We start from the raw sequence: 18,451 nt of genomic DNA on the forward strand, positions 1-18,451 counted from the left end.
TGACTGCCAGTGGAGAGACCCCCCCCAGCTACCTGCAGCACAGCGCCCCCTAGTGCCAGCCTGGTGTATAGGGACCAGCCCTGAGTGCCAGTGGAGAGACCTCCCCCGCTCAGCTACCTGCAGCACAGCGCCCCCTAGTGCCAGCCTGGGGCATCGGGGCCAGTCCTGACTGGCAGGGGAGAGACCCCTACCCCGCCCCCTGCAGCACAGCGCCCCCTAGTGCCAGCCTGGGGCATCGGGGCCAGTCCTGACAGCCAGTGGAGAGACCCCCCCCAGCTACCTGCAGCACAGCGCCCACTAGTGCCAGCCTGGGGCATTGGGGCCAGTCCTGACTGGCAGGAGAGAGACCCCATCCCGCCCCCTGCAGCACAGCGCCCCCTAGTGCCAGCCTGGGGCATCAGGCCAGTCCTGACTGGCAGGGAAGAGACCCCTACCCCGCCCCCTGCAGCACAGCGCCCTCTAGTGCTGCACTGGGCATGAGGCTCAGCACAGCTCCCCCTGGGGGACTCAGCAGGTAACACCCCTTCTTGCTGCCCCCAGGTGTGCGACTCGGACACCAAGCTGGACCCCAGGGCCACAGTGGAGCTGGTGAAGGTGTTGGAGGCCAACAAGCACTATGGAGCCGTGGGGGGTGACGTGCGGATCCTGAACGTCTCCGACTCCTTCATCAGCTTCATGAGCAGCCTGCGCTACTGGATGGCCTTCAACGTGGAGCGCGCCTGCCAGTCCTACTTCGACTGTGTCTCCTGCATCAGCGGGCCCCTGGGTGAGCCTGCCAGGACGCCTAGGTTCTCCCACACTCTGGGAGGGGAGTGGGGGCTAGCAGTTAGAGCAGGGAGTGTGGGGGCTGGGTATCAGGACTCCTGGGTTCTCTCCCCAGCTCTGGGAGGGGAGGGTTGTCTAGTGGTTAGAGAAGGGGGCTCTGGGAGGGGAGTGGGGTCTGTTGGGGAGAGCGACAGGGCTGGGAGCCAAGATTCCTGGATTCTCTCCCCAGCTCTGGCAGGGGAGTGGGGTCTAGTGATTAGAGCAGGGGGCTGGGAGCCAGGACGCCTGGGTTCTCCCCCTCTCCGGGAACGGAGTGGGGTCTGTTGGTTAGAGCAAGGAGGTGGGGGCTGGGAGCAAGGACACCTGGGTTGTCTCCCCACCTCTGGGAGGGGAGGGGAGGGGTGTCTAATGGTTAGAGAAGGTGGCTCTGGGAGGGAAATGGGGTCTGTTGGGTAGAACAATAGGGCTGGGAGCCAGGACGCCTGGGTTCTCCCCCTCTCCAGGAGGGGAATGGGATCTAGCGGTTAGAGCAGGGGGCTAGGAGCCAGGATGCATGGGTTCTCCCCCTCTCCGGGAGGGTAGTGGTGTCTAGCGGTTAGAGCAGGGAGCTAGGAGCCAGGATGCATGGGTTCTCCCCCTCTCCAGGAGGGTAGTGGTGTCTAGCGGTTAGAGCAGGGAGCTAGGAGCCAGGATGCATGGGTTCTCCCCCTCTCCGGGAGGGAAGTGGGGTTTACTGGTTACAGCAGGGTGCTGGGAGCCAGGACGCCTGGGTTCTCCCCCTCTCCGGGAGGGGAGTGGGGGTTTGTTGGCTGGAGCAGGGGGTTCTATCCCGGCTCTAGGAGGGGCAGGGAAGAGAGTGCTGGGAATTCTGGCTTTGCTGACCCTGCGCTGCCTGCTGCCCCCTGCAGGCCTGTACCGGAACGACCTGCTGCAGCAGTTCCTGGAATCCTGGTACAACCAGAAATTCCTGGGCACCCACTGCACCTTCGGCGACGACCGGCACCTCACCAACCGCATGCTGAGCATGGGCTACGCCACCAAGTGAGTGCGTGGCCCACCTGCACCTGGGGCTTCCTTTGGGGGCTCGGAGCCAGGACTCCTGGGTTCTCTCCCCTGCTGTGGGAGGGGAGTGGGGTCTAGGGGTTAGAGCAGCGGGGCTGGGAGCCGGGACTCCTGGGTTCTCTCCCTGGCTCTGGAAGGGAAGTGGGGACTAGCAGTTAGAGCAGGGGGGCAGGAGTCAGGACTCCTGGGTTCTATTCCTGGCTTTGGAAGGGGAGTAGGGGCTAGTGGTTAGAGTGAGAGGGGGCTGAGAGCCAGGACTCCTGGGTTCTCTCCCTGGGAGGGGAGTGGGGTCTAGGGGTTAAAGCAGGGGGGATTGGGAGACAGGACTCCTGGGTTCTCTCTCTGGGTCTGGGAGGGGAGTGGGGTCTAGGGGTTAGAGCAGGGGGGATTGAGAGACAGGACTCCTGGGTTCTGTCCCTGGGTCTGGGAGGGGAGTGGGGACTAGCAGTTAGAGCAGGGGGGATTGGGAGACAGGACTCCTGGGTTCCAACCCCAGCTCTGCATTAGCTAAGCCCCCCACTTCCCCCGCACAGGTATACAGCACGCTCCCGCTGCTACTCAGAGACCCCCGCCCAGTTCCTGCGCTGGCTGGCCCAGCAGACCCGCTGGACCAAGTCCTACTTCCGCGAGTGGCTCTACAATGCCCTCTGGTGGCACCGGCACCACCTGTGGATGACCTACGAGGCCGTGGTGGCCGGCGTCTTCCCCTTCTTCGTGACGGCCACCGTCCTGCGCCTCTTCTATGGGGCCAGCCTGTGGGACGTGCTGTGGGTCCTGCTCTGCGTCCAGCTGGTGGCCTGCGTCAAGGCACTCTACGCCTGCTGGCTGCGGGGCAGCCCCCGCATGCTCTTTATGAGCCTCTACGCCCTGCTCTACATGGGCGGCCTCCTGCCGGCCAAGTACTTCGCCATCGCCACCATGAACAAGAGCAGCTGGGGCACCTCTGGGAGGAAGAAGATGGTGGGAAACTTGATGCCCCTGCTGCCCGTCTCCATCTGGGGGCTGCTGCTGCTGGGGGGGCTGGGTTACACCCTCTACCAAGAGGCCCAGGCCGACTGGACCAGCCTGGTCAAGCAGGCCGAGCTGGGCTACCTGGTCATCGGGGTGGGCGTCTACCTGGGCTACTGGGCCGGCATGGTGCTGCTGTACTGGGTGTGGATCCGGCGGTGCTGCCGGAAGCGGGCCGATCACTACACAGTCCAGGTGTGAGGCCCGGACGCCAGGGTTCCTTGTTATTCTCTTCCTACCTCCCACCCCCGGCCTGGCTATGGGGAAGCTGGAAGGCCGGATTAGACAGGGAAGTGATGGCTAATGAGGAGTGAAGAGAATGAGGGCGCCAGGGGTCTGGGTTCCATGCCCTGCTCTGGGAGGGGAGTGGGGTCTAGTGGTTAGAGTGGCGGGGCTGGGAGCCAGGAGTCCTGGGTTCTATCCCCAGCTCTGAGAGGGGAGTGGGGTCTAGTGGTGGGAGCAGGGGGGCTCACAGCCCAGACTACCAGATTCTATCCCTGACTTTCACAGGGGAATGGGGTCTAGTGCAGGGAATCTCAAACTGGGGGTCAATTCCCCTCAGGGGGTCTCAAGGTTATTATGTGGCGGTCACAAGCTGTCAGCCTCCACCCCAGACCCTGCTTTGCCTCCAGCATTTATAATAGTGTTTAATATAAAAAAATAGATTTTAATTTATAAAGGGAGGGTCACTTTCAGAGGCTTACTGTGTGAAAGGGGTCACCAATACAAAAGTTTGAGACCCACTGGCCTAGTGGTTAGAGCAGGAGGGCTGGGAGTCAGGACTCCTGGGTTCTGTCATCACTACGGCCGTGTCTGCACTACAGGAACTATAGTGAGATAGGGTCAGTGCCAGAACGATGCCAGCCTAGCCCCGTAGCATAGACTCAGCCGATGACGGGGGGGGCCCTCGGGGTAGGACACATCCCTCCCCGCTAGCGCCGCTCACAGACGCCTTCTTCCACTGACCGCTGGGCATCTCTTCAGCGCTCAGGAGGGTCGGGGGTGGTAGATTTTTCACCCCCAGCAGCACTGTTGCTCTGTCAGCCCCAAGACACAGCAGCTCAGAAACTTCCATCTTTCCCCTAGTACCTAGTTAATGTTCAGCTCCAGGAGATTGTCTGACCTCATTTTATTTATTAATCTCATCGTCTGCAGCTCCCATACCCGCACGTCTCCATTGGGACGTGCTTAAACCAGTGTTGAAATGCAGCTGCCCCTGAGGTGGGGCGTGGGCACTGTTTACACAGAGTGTCCCTTGCCAGGCGCTGAGACATCACTGTTTCTGCTGTCGGATGCAGCAGCTGTTTATCTAGCATGGCACTGAGATGCAGCTGCCTCTGGGGTGGGGCTGCTGTTTACACAGGGATCCCTCGCCCAACACTGAGATTCATCTGTCTCTGGGGAAGGGCGCATCATTGCGGGACTTCATGTTGTGGATGTTGTTACGTCTGCTGAATGGCCGTGCTCATTGGTTAACCCTCATCTCTTTCAAGTCAGAGATGCCTGCGAGCTACGGGAGGATCTCCATTCACAGCGGTAATAGGTTTTTGTCCTGCACTGTGCAGTTTGCCCACTCTGGTCCGACAAATGCTCCAAAGTTTACATCCTGTCGCCGTTTGCTCACACTGAAAAAAATCCCACCCCAGAGTCTGAGTTTGGGGATGAAGGTTTGGAGGGGAAATTTGCTGCTCTTGCTGGGTGGATCCTTTCACCTCGATAAACTTTACCGATCGTGAGGGCGAGAGGTGCCCCCTTTCCAGCAGGGAAATGAAGTAACGTCGTCTTATTTATTTGTCTGTAATAATTACAAAGAGCTGTTTAAGAGGAGAGATTTTATTGGATTTATTTTATAAAATGTGGCAAATAAAATGTATTTTTTTGAAAAATCGGTCTCCTCAACCCTTGTCATTAACTTTCCTTGTGTTAATTTGGATTGTTATTGATAAACCTTTGCTTTATACATGGACCCCTGGCCTGGTGCTGAGAGGCAGCCACTTCTGGGGTGTGGTGTGTGGGTCGTCTGTCCAGGAATCTGACCTCACTCCCTGCAGCACAGTAAATCCTACACCACACTGGGTCATTGGGACAAGCCCTGGCTGCCAGGTGTCACGGACTCACGGATCGAGCCCACTCTTGGCCCTGTGCGGTCTGTGGGGGGTGCCCCTTTCAGGGCGACAGCCCTTCTCAGGGGTCCGCTCTCTCTCGGGGTCAGGCCCCTCCATGTCCTGGAGCCACACCTCTCTGAGCCTTAGCACATCTGACTGTCGCCGTGGGCCCCCTCAGGGAGTCCCCTCGCTCTGGACCCCCCGGGGCCTCCTCACCCCCGAAAGGGTTGATGACCCCTGTTCTCTAGCCCGGAGCGACTCTCAGCCAGCATCAAACAGGAGGTTTATTGAGAGTTGAACCCAGCACAGGAAACTCTCAGGGCCTCAGGCCTGGCCTCCCTCAGCCCAGCACATCCCAGTCCCCCTGCAGCCAGGTGGGCTCTGCCTGCTCCCCCTCTCCAGCCCCAAGCCCCCCTGCTCCCAGCTGGGCCTCTGATACCCCTGGCCCCAAGCCCCCTCTGTCCATTGTCTTTTCTCCAGGTAAACAGGGTTGTAAACAGGAAGGTCTGGGTCTCCTCTCCTCTCAGCTCTCCTCTGGCTGGAACCGGCTGGTCAGGTCACCGGGGTCCTCTCCCTGCAGCCCATTGTCCTCCCACTGGCCAGAACCAGCTGTGACTCCTGAGCTGGGTCTCTGGGTCACCAGTCGCAGCTCCATCCTCCAGCCATCGGCCGGGGTCCCAAGTTCCCTCTCCGGTCCTCTGTAACAACAAACTCCCTCTCCCCTCATCTCGTTAAACCCGTAGCACCCAGGAAAACTGAGCCCCACCCCTTCTGCATGCAAACCATAGGAAAACCAAGAAAATCCCCCATAGGAAACAAGGAAAAGAAGAAACTCCCCCACTTCATCACATCTCTCTCCCCTTCGAGGCTGAATGGAGCAGGGTCACCTAGCCAGTGACCTGGGGAAGTTCAAGGCCCCCACCCTGAGATAAAGCGTCGGCTATAACGTTGGCCTCCCCCTCACATGAACCACCTCCATGTCATACTCCTTTTGGAGCAGGCTCCATCTCAGCAGCTTGGCATTAGCCCCTTTCATTTGATGTAGCCATGTCAGGGGTGAATGGTCGTGTACACGGTGAAGCGCCGCCCAAATAGATACAGCTGCAGCTTTCTGAGGGCCCACACCATGGCCAAGCCTCCCTTCTCTATGGCTGCATGGTGCTGCTCCTGGGGCAGCAGCTTCCTTCTCAGGTACACAGTGGGGTGTCTCTCCCCCTTCGTATCAGTTTGCATCAGCACTGCCCCCAGCCCTGTGTCCGAGGCGCTGGTGAACACCAGGAAGGGTTTGTTAAAATCTGGGTTTACCAGCACCAGGCCCTGGATAAGTGTCCCCTTCAGTGCACAGAGAGCCCTCTGGCACTGCTCAGTCCAGACCACCTTGTCTGGCTTCCCCTTCCTACACAGCTCCATGAGGGGAGCTGCCAGGGAGCTCAACTGGGGCACAAACCTCCGGTAGTACCCCGCCATCCCAATGAAAGCCTGGACCTGCTTCTTAGTCCGGGACGTGGACCAGTCCTTGATGGCCTCCACTTTGGCCAGGTCCGGCTTCAGGTGGCCCAGGTATCACACCTCTGCCATCCCCACCTTGCACTTTTCAGCTTTTACAATCAGTCCTGCATCCTGAGGCGACCCAGCCCCCTCTTCACGTGGGACACATGTTCCTCCCAGGTCTGGCTAAAGACACAAATATCGTCAATGTATGCCAAAGCAAAGTCCTCCATCCCCCTTAGCAACTGATCCACCAGGCGCTGGAAGCAGGGCCGGCTTTAGGCTGATTCACCCAATTTCCCTGAATCGGGCCCCACGCCTAACGGTATGTCTACCCTACGAAATTAGGTCGAATTTATAGAAGTCGGGTTTTCAGAAATCATTTTTATACAGTTGACTGTGCATGTCCCCGCACAAAATGCTCTAAGTACATTAAGTCAGGGGACTGCGTCCACAGTATCGAGGCTCACATCGACTTCCAGAGCGTTGCACTGTGGGTAGCTATCCCACAGTTCCCGCAGTCTCCGCTGCCCATTGGGATTCTGGGTTCAGATCCCAATGCCTGATGGGGCAAAAACAGTGTCACGGGTGGTTCTGGATAAATGTCGTCAGGCCTCCCTCTCCCTCCCTTCCTCCATGAAAGCAATGGCAGACAATCATTTCGCATCTTTTTTCCTGGGTTACCTGTGCAGATGCCATACCATGCCAAGCATGGAGCCCGCTCAGCTCACCATCACCATAAATCTTCTGGGTGCTGGCAGACGTGGGACTGCATTGCTACACAGCAGCAGCTCATTGCCTTTTGGCAGCAGATGGTGCATTATGATTGGTAGCCATCGTCGGTGTATTCCTGGGTGCTCTTTTAACCGACCTCGTGAGCTCAGTCACGGGCACCTGGGTAGACTCCTTCTGCTGAGCACCCAGGAGATGATAATGGCTAGTAGTCATAATGAAGCATCTTCTTCTAAGCACCCAGGAGCTGACGATAGGTAGCATTCATAACACAGCATTTTTTGCCGAGCATCCAGGAACTGACAATGGGTAACAGTCAAACTGCACCGTCTGCTGCCACCCTAAAGATGTAAAAGACAGATGGAGTGGATCAAAACAAGAAATAGACCCGATTTGTTTTGTATTCGTTTGCTTCCTCCCACCCGCCGTGAAATCAACAGGCTGCTAAACTCAGGGTTTTGAGTTTGATCCTTGAGGGGGCCATTCTGTGTATGACAGTTGTTTGTGTTTCTCCTTGATGCAAAGACACCCCCTTTGTTGATTTTAATTCCCTGTAAGCCATGTTGTCAGTCGCCCCTCCCTCCGTCAGAGCAGACAATCGTTTCACACCTTTTTTCAGCTCAGACGCCATAGCACTGGGATCTTGGAGCCCGCTCAGATCGCCACGGCAATTATGAGCACTTTAAACACCATGCGCAGTATCCTGGAATATATGCAGAACCAGAACCTGCCAAAGCGAAACCAGGTGAGGAGGCGATGGCAGTGCAGTGACGAGACTGTTGAGGACATAGACTTCTCACAAAGTACAGGCCCCCGCAATGTGCACATCATACTGTTAATGAGGCAGGTTCATGCTGTGAAACACCGATTCTGGGCCCGGGAAACAAGCACAGACTGGTGGGACCGCATAGTGTTGCAGGTCTGGGACAATTCCCAGTGGCTGCGAAACTTTCACAGGCATACAGGCACTTTCATGGAACTTTGTGACTTGCTTTCCCCTTGCCCTAAAGCGCCAGAATACCAAGATGAGAGCAGCCCTCACAGCTGAGAAGCGAGTTGCGATAGCCCTGTGGAAGCCTGCAACGCCAGACAGCTACCGGTCAGTCGGGAATCAATTTGGAGTGGGTAATCTACTGTGGAGGCTGCTGTGATCCAAGTAGCCCATGCAATAAAAGATCTGCTGATATCAAGGGTAGTGACTCTGGGAAATGTGCAGGTCATAGTGGATGGCTTTGCTGCAATGGGAGTCTCTAACCGTGGTGGGGCGATAGACAGAAGTGAACCCATATCCCTGTCTTGGCCCGGGAGCACCAAGCCAGCGAGTACATAAACCGAAAGGCGTACTTTTCAATGGTGCTGCAAGCACTGGTGGATCACAAGGGACATTTCACCAACATCAACGTGGGATGGCCAGGAAAGGTACATGACGCTCACGTCTTCAGGAACTCTGGTCTGTTTCAAAAGCTGCAGGAAGGGATTTTCTTCCCAGACCAGAAAATAACTGTTGGGGATGTTGAAATGCCTGTAGTTATCCTTGGGGACCCAGCCTACCCCTTGATGCCATGGCTCATGAAGCCGTACACAGGCAGCCTGGACAGTAGTCAGGAGCTGTTCAACTATAGGCTGAGCAAGTTCAGAATGGTGGGAGAATGTGCATTTGGACATTTAAACGCGCGCTGGCGCAGTTTACTGACTCAGAAAGACCTCAGCGAAACCAATATTCCCATTATGATTACTGCTTGCTGTGCGCACCACAATCTCTGTGAGAGTAAGGGGGAGACATTTATGGCGGGATGGGAGGTTGAGGCAAATCGCCTGGCCGCTGATTACCTGCAGCCAGACATCAGGGCTGTAAGAAGAGCACAGCAGGATGCGCTGTGCATCGGAGAAGCTTTGAAAACCAGGTTCATGACTGGCCAGGCTACGGTGTGAAAGTTCTGTTTGTTTCTCAGTGATGAGCACCCCCCATCCTTGGTTCACTCTACTTCCCTGTAAGCTAAACACCCTCCTCTCCCCCCTTCGATCACTGTTTGCAGAGGCAATAATGTCATTGTTGCTTCACATTCGTGCATTCTTAATTCATTCATCACACAAATAGGGGGATAACTGCCAAGGTAGCCCGGGAGGGGTGGGGGCGGAGGGAAGGACAAGGCCATACCACACTTTAAACTTAAACTTTAAAACTTATTGAAGGCCAGCCTTCTGTTGCTTGGGCAATCCTCTGGGGTGGAGTGGATGGGTGGCCGGAAGCCCCCCGACTGCCTTCTTGGGCGTCTGGGTGAGGAGGCTGTGGAACTTGGGGAGGAGGGTGGTTGGTCACACAGGGGCTGTAGCAGTGGTCTGTGCTCCTGCAGCTCAACCATACATTGGAGCATCGAATCCTGCCTTCTGTTAGCAAGCTGATGCCACCTATCCTCGTCAGCCCACCAGCTCTCCTCGCATTCCTGTTGTGCTTTCCTGCACTCTGACATCGTCTGCCTCCACGCAATCCGGTGTGCTCTGTCAGTCTGGGAGGAGAGCAGTAGCTCTGAAAACATCTCATCCCGAGTGCGTTTTCATTTCACTTTCGAATCTTCGCTAGCCTCTGCGAAGGAGAAACATTTGCTGGGGGGAAAAGGAAGATTTGTGGTGAAAAAGACACGTTTCAGAGAACAATAGGATCACTCCTTCCCATTAAACCTTGCTGTTCACATTACACAGCACATGTGCTTCTGTTACAAGGAAGCATTTTGCCTCTTATATTGAGGGCCTGCTGGTGTGGTGTGAGAGGTCACTCACGCAGGGCCAGGCAACAGAGTCCGGCTTGCAGGCAGCCATGGTAAGCTACAGTCTTTTGGGTTCTTTAACTTTCATAACATGTGGGAATGGTTTCAAACAGCAGTGCCCTCGTTTTCCATACCAAGCAGCTGTTGGGTTGGCCATTTAAAATGGGTTTGCAATTTAAAAGGAGGGGCTGCGGTTTGCGGGTTAGTGTGCAGCACAAACTCAAATAACCCCCCCGCACACACACGCTATTCTCTTGGATGAGCACTTCATCCCTCCCCGCACCAAGTGGCTAACAGCAGGGAACATTTCTGTTCAGCCACAGCCAAACAGCCCATCAGGAACGGGCACCTCTGAATGTCCCCTTAATAAAAGCCCCCTATTTCAACCAGGTGACCTTGAATGAGATCACTTTCCTAAGGATAACACAGAAAGAGATAAGGAATGGACGTTGTCTGAATGCCAGCAAACACCTGGATTTCCGCTCCATCCCTGTATGTTAACAGACTTTTCCAGTAGTTATACTGGCAGCAAATGCCAGGGCAGATTAATCATTAAACACGCTTGCCTTTAAACCACATGTAACATTTACAAAGGTACCCTCACCAGAGGTCCCTTCTCCGCCTGCAGGGTCCAGGATCACGCCTTGGGTGGGCTCGGGGGGTACTGGCTCCAGGTCTAGGGTGAGAATCATATCTTGGCTGTTGGGGAAACCAGTTTCTCTGCTTCCTTGCTATGAGCTATCTTCAATCTCTTCATCATCATCTTCCTCGTCCCCAGAACCCACTTCCTCGTTGCGTGATTCTCCATTGACAGACTCAAATTACAGGGTTGGGGTAGCGGTAGCCGCACCCCCTAGCATGGCATGCAGCTCGGCACAGAAGCGGCATGTTTGCGGCTCTGCCCTGGATCTTCTGTTTATCTCTCTGGTTGTGGGGTAGGCTTGCCTTAGCTCCTTTATTTTCACATGGCACTGCTGTGCGTCCCTGGTACGGCCTCTGTCCTTCATGCCCTTTGAGACTTGTTCTAATGTTTTGGCATTTCATTTACTGCAACAAAGTTCAGCTAGCACAGATTCGTCTCCCCATATGGCGAGCAGATCTCGTACCTCCCGTTTGCTCCATGCCGGAGCTCTTTTGCGAGCCTGGGACTCCATCACGGTCACCTCTGCTGATGAGATCTGCACTCACCTGCACCTTGCCATGGTGGCCAAACAGGAAATGAAATTCAAAAGTTCGCGGGCCTTTTCCTCTCTACCTGGCCAGTGCATCTGAGTAGAGATCGCTGTCCAGAGCGGGCACAATGGAGCACTCTGGGATAGCTCCCGGAGGCCAATACCGTCGAATTGCATCCACACTACCCCAAATTCAACCTGGCAAAGCCGATTTCGTTCTAATCCCCTCGTCAGAGGTGGAGTAAAGAAATCGATTTAAAGAGCCCTTTAAGTCAGAAAAAAAGGGCTTCATCGTGTGGATGGGTCCAGGCTTAAATAGAGGTAACGCTGCTAAATTTGACCGAAAATCATAGTGTAGCCCAGGCCTAAGATGGCCCCACGCCCAAGCCCTGGCACAGCATACCGGTAAGAGCTGGTTCGCCCGGTGTCCCCAGGGGGCAATTTAAAGGGCCTGGGGCTCCCAGCGCCCCCTAGTGCCACCCTGGGGCATCACGGCCAGCATCCCTGTGGGCAGCTTGTGAATTGTGCAGCCAGTCCCTTGCTGGCATGGGGGGTGATCGAGGGGCTACCCTCAGGGCAGTGCTAGAGCAAACTGCCTGCTCCAGCCCCACGCTGCTAAACGCTGATCCTGCTCCAAACACCCCCTGCTCCTTCCAGAAAGCAGCAGCTCGTTAAGACTCCGGCCTGGCAGCTTACGTCGATCTAAGCCCGTCCCTGCCCACACTGTAGTCTTGCTGCTGCCGATGCAAGTGCCCCGCTCCCCCGACCTAACAACCCCAGCTGCACGGAGGCACAGGGCTTATGTGGGTGTCTCTGGGGCGACACCATGACCCGATGGCGGTTGTCCTCATCCACCGCTAGGGGCTGGAGCTCTGAAACTGACAAGCAAGGCTGGTGGGCTCCTGTTGTGAACCCCGTGCCCAGCTCGCAGGTCGGGTTTTCCTCCCTGGGCGGGGGTGGGGTTCCAGATAGATCCCAGCAGCCGCCCAGGCTCCCACTCCCCACCCTTTCTGGGAGCCCCACACCCCAGAGGCCGGGGCCCTGGCAGGGAGCCGGGAGGCCGGGAAGCAGTGGAGCGCCAGGGCGCAGACGCGCTCCCAGCCCCACCCACTGCACCTCTTAAATCGATGGTGGACTGAAGCTTGTAGTTTAGAAATTCCCCCGTTTGTCCCTTTGTTGCCCTGGGCCGCCGGCTCCGGGCTGAGGCCTGTGCCAGCTGCAGATGAGCTCGGTGTTATTCACGCCGGTTACTCAGCAGCCAGGCTGGGCCAGGGCTGACGGATTAGCGGCAAGATGAGGCCGGTGACGGGGGATCAGGGTCCCTCCCAGCCCACCCTGTCTGCTCTGCACAGCTGGGCTCTGGGAGCGGTTTCCAGACGTCTGGTCAGGGCGAATTTCTGGTAAAGTGAGAACCTGGCGGGAAATGATCATCCGTCACTGCCTGGATTTGGGGAATGGGCCTTGGATCTTTCCGCTCTAGGGGGCGTCAGCTCCCATCTGGCCCCAGGTGAGGGACTGGCTGTCTCGGGGGCGGGGGGGGGGGAGGAACGGGGCACAGCACCCTATCCCCTTAGGAGCCACCGCAGAGGCGCCACATCTCAGTGTTGGGCAAGGGGTTCCCATATAAACAGCCCTTGTACACTACCCCAGAGGTGGCTGCATCTCAGCACCGGGGAGGAATCCCTGTATAAAGAGCCCCAGAGGTGGCTGCATGGAATCACAGAATCTCAGGACTGGAAGAGACATCAGGAAGTTCTAGTCCAACCCCTTGCTCAAAGCAGGACCAATCTCCAACTAAATCATACCAGCCAGGGCTTTGTCAAGCCTGACCTTAAAAACCTCTAAGGAAAGAGATTCCATCACCTCCCTAGGGAACCCATTCCAGTGCTTCACCACCCTCCTAGGGAAATAACCGAGCTGCATCTCAGAGCCAGGTGAGGGATCCCTGTATAAAGCATCCCTGTAGCCCACCCCAGAAGCGGCCGCATCTCAGCACCAGGCAAGCCATCTCCATGCATCCAAGGCTTTGGGAGGCTCCCACAGGATTTGTGGGGGGCTGTGTGGCTCAGCCCAACCGCAGGCTCTAATTAGCCCTTATCAGCCATGTTGCCGGTTGGTTCGCACCCCACCCAGTCTAGCTCGCAGGCACTGGGCCCTAGCAAAGGGCCGGGGCAGCAGGGCAGGGGAAGGGGCGGAGGGTGCTGAGGGAATGGATAGACGGGTGGAGGAAGCGATGGGGTGGGAGAGAGGGAGACACCCAACTGAGCTCAACCACGGGCGGGGGAGAAGGGACTGAACAAGACACACCCACCGCTCCCCCCCAACACACCCACACCACTGCCAACATACACCCAGTGCCCCCCTCCCCACAGGCCCCATTCCCCACCGCCCTGAGCCAGCCAGTCCCGCCGCCATGGTGCTGGATGGGCGCCGGGATCCCAGCCCAGTTCTGGCCAGTAGGACCTGGGCTGAGACCACAGCAGCTCGTGACATCCTGACACTGAAGGATGGGTTGGAGGTGAGGGCTGTGTTGGGTGCCATCGCCACCTGCTGGACAAAGGGGAACCATCAGCCCCTGGGTGCCGCAGTGGAGACAAGTCAGCAATTGTGTGTGTGACACTGCTGCATTTTTATGTCTCATTTTGTACGTTTTGAAGTGACCTGGAACTTGGGGTGCACAAGACAAGTTAGACTCCCGCAAGGGCTGTGGCCAACTGGAAAGGTTGAAAGCCGCTGTCCTAGGGCACAGCCAGGGAGCCCAGCCTGTGGGCCAGGACCCCCCACAGTGGGCACTGCACTAGCCCCCTGCCTCCCATCCTGCAGCCCCCTGCTAGCTCAGTCCTGGGGTCTCCCACTCCTGGCTCTGCTGGTGCCCCTCACTCCCGACCCACAGCCCCTGCTAGCCCAGGCCTGGGCTCCCCCACAGCTCTGCTGGTGCCCCTCACTCCCGACCTGCAGCCCCCTGATAGCCCAGCCCTGGGCTCCCCCACTCCCAGATCTGCCGGTTCCCCTCACTTCTGACCTGCAGCCCCGATAGCCCAGCCCGGGACTCCTGCCTCTTCAGCTCTGCCGGTGCCCCTCACTCCTGACTCGCAGTCCTCTACTAGCCTAGCCCTGGGCTCCCCAACCTTGAGCTCTCCCTCAAGCCCAACCCGCAATCCCTGGTTGTCACAGCTTCCCATCCCTCGAGCTCTGTGATTCTCCCAGCTGATCTCCGCAGCGAGGGAAAAATAGTGACCCCCAGGCTGTGGGGGGCCTGTCTTTAATCAGAGCAACCTAGTGACCCCCTCCGACCTTTGCCTGCCAGGCAGGGCTGGTCAATGGAGGAGGGAGCAGCTGGGGTAGGGAGGGGTCCCTGTATAACTAGCTCCCACACTCTACCCAAGAGGTGGTCGCACCTCCGCACTGGGCAAAGTTCCTTGTATAAACAGGCTCTGCGCTCCACCCCAGAGGTGGTCGCACCTCCACACCAGTGAGGAGTCCCTGTATAACCAGACGGCAGTTTTCACTCTGGAGGTGTGTATAGAGGGGTTCTGCACGCCAGGGGTGTGTGTGAGAGAGAGAGCGAGCGCACAGAACCCACAATTACAGGCAGGCAGACACAATGCCCCAGAGATACAAGCAGGGACACATGATCTATTTCAGGCTCTCTCACACAGAGCAGAGCTCGTTCCCTCCAGCAGGGGGCACCATGCACGCGCGCGCGCACACACACACACACACACACACACACACACTCCTGCCTCTAGCGTCACCACACCTCTATTGTGATGGCTTATGGGGAGAGCACAGATTGGTGCGAATCCCTTATAGTAAGTGGGGCTGGGAGCCAGGACTCCTGGGTTCTATCCCTGGCTCTGGGAGGGGAGTGGGGCCTAGTGATTAAAGGGGGTTGGGAGCCAGGACTCCTGGCTTCCATACCCAGCTCTGCGAGTGGGGCAGGAATTCAGGATTTTGCGCGAGGGCGGTTGACGAGAAACCAAGGCATTAAATGTCCTTGCACGACCCCGATGTGAAATGTGCTGGCAGCATAAATTCTGTGACACCAACATCCCCGGCCCGCCCCAACCAGGGGGGAGGGCGGGTCTCTGGCTAGGAGGAGACAGCTACTAACTGGGGGGAATGGGGGCGGGATACCATGGCGAGAAAGAAATGACAGCCCAGACCACCCCCCCGTCCCCGCAATGGGAATGGCAAGATTGGCTCCCAAAGGGTTAAATCCTCACCAGTGACTCCCAGGGCAGAGCACCCCCTACTGATCCCGTTATCTGCAGCCCAGCGCCCCCTACTGACCCCCATAGCCCTCCCCCTTCAGCCCAGAGCCCCCTACTGACCCCCACAGCCCGCCCCCTGCAGCCCAGTGCCCCCTACTGACTCCACGCCCGGCCCCTACCGCCTAGCAGCCCCAGTGCCCCCCTACTGACCCAGCCCGCCCCTTGACCCCCACTAAGGCCCACCCCCTATCAGCCCAGAGACCCCTACTGAACCCCAAGACCTAGCTGCCCGCTGACTGCCCCATTAGCCTGCCCCCTGAAGCCAGCTCCCCTACTGACCCCCAACCTGCCCGCAGCCCAGAGACCCTACAGAACCCACCACCCCTATGACCCCCATAGTCCTCTCCCTGCAGCCGCGCCCCCTAACTCACATCACTCCTGCAGTCCTGAACCGCCTACTGACCCCCAAATCGCCTGCAGCCAGCGCCCCTAGCTGACCCCCATGCAGCCCGGGCGCCCACACTGACCAAACCCGCCCCATAATATCCCTCCACCCAAGCCCGGCCGCCGATACCGTTTGCCTCCCATCCGGGCGTGGGGCAGGGTCAGGGCATCGGATTGCCAGAAGAGCCATCCCAGCGGGGTTTCCCATTGCGCTGAGGGAATGAGGGCGTGGGCAGGGGGCTTCTCAATATCCCCTTGTCAGGCGCTGCCGGCGGTGACGAGGACGTCAGCTCGCCCCCCCGCCATGTCCCTTTCCCCAGCGCCCCTTGCTCTGAACCTGACCCCGCCCCCAGGGCCAATGTCCTGCCGACCCTGCCACCCAGGCTAGTTACTGCCCCGCCCCGCACTCCAGCACAGCCCCCCCAGCCCCAGCTCTCACAGTTCCCTCAGCCACATCCGACTTTCCATCCTCGCCCACCTCTGCAGCCACCCCTCCATCCACCCTTCCAGCCTAGACACCCCCCACTCCTCCGCCCTCCAGCCATCCTGCCCCCGAGACATCTCGGTCCCTCCTCCCTCCCTCTGTCCTTTCATCCCCGGACATCCCCACTATCTATCTATCCCCATTCACCCTCTATCTATCCCCAGACACCCCCACTATCTATCCCCATCCACCCCGTGCATCTATCTGTCTATCCCCACCCCTATCTATCTATCCATCCCCGGACACCCCCACTATCTATCTATCCCCATCCACCCTCTATCTATCCCCATCCACCCCGTGCATCTATCTGTCTGTCCCCACCCCATCTATCTATCCATCCCCGGACACCCCCACTATCTATCTATCCCCATCCACCCTCTGTCTGTCCCCACCCTCCTCTATCTATCCCCAGACACCCCCTGCATCTATATGTCTGTCCCCACCCCCCTCTATCTATCTATCCCCAGACACCCCCACTATCTATCCCCACCACCTATCTATCCCCATCCACCCCTTGCATCTATCTATCCCCACCCTCCTCTATCTATCCCCAGACACCCTCTGTCTATCCCCACCCTCCTCTATCTATCTATCCCCATCCACCCTCTATCTATCCCCAGACACCCCCACTATCTATCCCCACCACCTATCTATCCCCATCCACCCCCCACTATCTATCTATACCCAGACACCCTCTATCTATCCACACCCTCCTATATCTATCTATCCCCATCCACTCTCTATCTATCCCCAGACACCCCCACTATCTATCCCCACAACCTATCTATCCCCATCCACCCCGTGCATCTATCTGTCTGTCCCCACCCCCTTCTATCTATCTATCCCCAGACACCCCCACTATCTGTCTATCCCCATCCACCCTCTATCTATCCCCAGACACCCCCACTATCTATCTATCCCCAGACACCCCCACTATCTATCTCCACAACTATCTATCCCCATCCACCCCGTGCATCTCTCTGTCTATCCCCACCCCTATCTATCTATCCATCCCCGGACACCCCCACTATCTATCTATCCCCATCCACCACCTATCTATCCCCAGACACCCCCTGCATCTATCTATCTGTCTGTCCCCACCCCCCTCTATCTATCCCCAGACACCCCCACTATCTGTCTATCCCCATCCACCCTCTATCTATCCCCAGACACCCCCACTATCTATCCACACCACCCATCTATCCCCATCCAACCCATGCATCTATCTGTCTATCCCCACCCCTATCTATCTATCCATCCCCGGACACCCCCACTATCTATCTATCTATCCTCATCCACCCTCTATCTATCCCCACCCCTCTCTATCTATCCCCAGATACCCCCCACTATCTATCCCCATCCACCCTCTATCTATCCCCACCCTCCTCTATCTATCCCCAGACACCCCCACTATCTATCCCCATCCACCCCCTGCATCTATCTATCCCCACCCTCCTCTATCTATCCATCCCCAGACACCCCCTGCATCTATCTATCTCTCTGTCCCCACCCCCTCTATCTATCTATCCAACCCCAGACACCCCCTCTATCTATCCATCCCCAGACACACCCACTGCCACCTAGACTCACCCTGTTTGTTCCCCACCACCACCGGTTCTGCTCCCTCCAGCTCCCCCTGGGCTCGAGGGCTCTGTCCTGCTGGGGTACAGGGCTCAGGGTGCCCCCCTGCGCCCCGGCCAGGTGCCCGGAAACGGTGTCACTAAACCCGCCCCGGTCCCAACTACCCTGTGCATGGCCCGGGCAGGAGCAGGTCGATCCCCCCGCCCTCCTGCCCCGGGACAGATCGGGGAAGGGGCTGGGGCCCTGTGGCCCACCCAGCCATCGGGCTCTCCGCTGGGGCTGCCAGCCAAGGGGCTGAGACCCCACCGGGCCACTGAGCCAAAGGGGCCTGGAGCCCCCCAGCCAGCCCCCTGCCCTGGCAGGGAAAGGCCCCACCCCGGCCGGCCAGTCCCCGCCCTGCGGCCGGAGCGGAGCTAGGGAGGGGGAATTTCCCTGCCATTGTGAGCTCCCTCCCACTCCCCCAGCTAAGACCAGGCACCGCCCCCCCCTCCCCTTCCCGGCGCTCCCCGCTGCAGCAGCCAAGGGGGCGGGAGATGGAATTTTTTGCTTTGGCTTCCAGCCAAAGGCAGAGGCTGCCGGGTGCTGCGGGCGGGGGGAGCCCAGGGCTGCGGGTCGGGAGTGAGGGGCACCC

The 18,451-nt window shown here is 58.0% G+C and overlaps 1 protein-coding gene and 1 pseudogene across 1 annotated transcript in view; one reads left to right on the plus strand and one right to left on the minus strand.

The window, feature by feature from the left end:
• Positions 1–3,150, plus strand: part of HAS1 (hyaluronan synthase 1) — a 7,619-nt gene extending 4,469 nt beyond the window's left edge. The window contains exons 2-4 of the mRNA XM_032803317.2: positions 541–766; positions 1,674–1,806; positions 2,361–3,150. Coding sequence (XP_032659208.1) covers positions 541–766; positions 1,674–1,806; positions 2,361–3,036 — 1,035 coding nt within the window. The 3' untranslated portion in view covers positions 3,037–3,150. The remainder of the gene's footprint in view (positions 1–540; positions 767–1,673; positions 1,807–2,360) is intronic.
• Positions 3,151–9,332: 6,182 nt separating this feature from the next.
• LOC142047463 (uncharacterized) lies at positions 9,333–11,107 on the minus strand (annotated as a pseudogene).
• Between the last annotated feature and the right edge of the window lie 7,344 nt (positions 11,108–18,451).

The sequence above is a fragment of the Chelonoidis abingdonii genome, chromosome 11, assembly GCF_003597395.2.
Source record: "Chelonoidis abingdonii isolate Lonesome George chromosome 11, CheloAbing_2.0, whole genome shotgun sequence".
In the NCBI taxonomy this organism is placed as follows: Eukaryota; Metazoa; Chordata; order Testudines; family Testudinidae; genus Chelonoidis; species Chelonoidis abingdonii.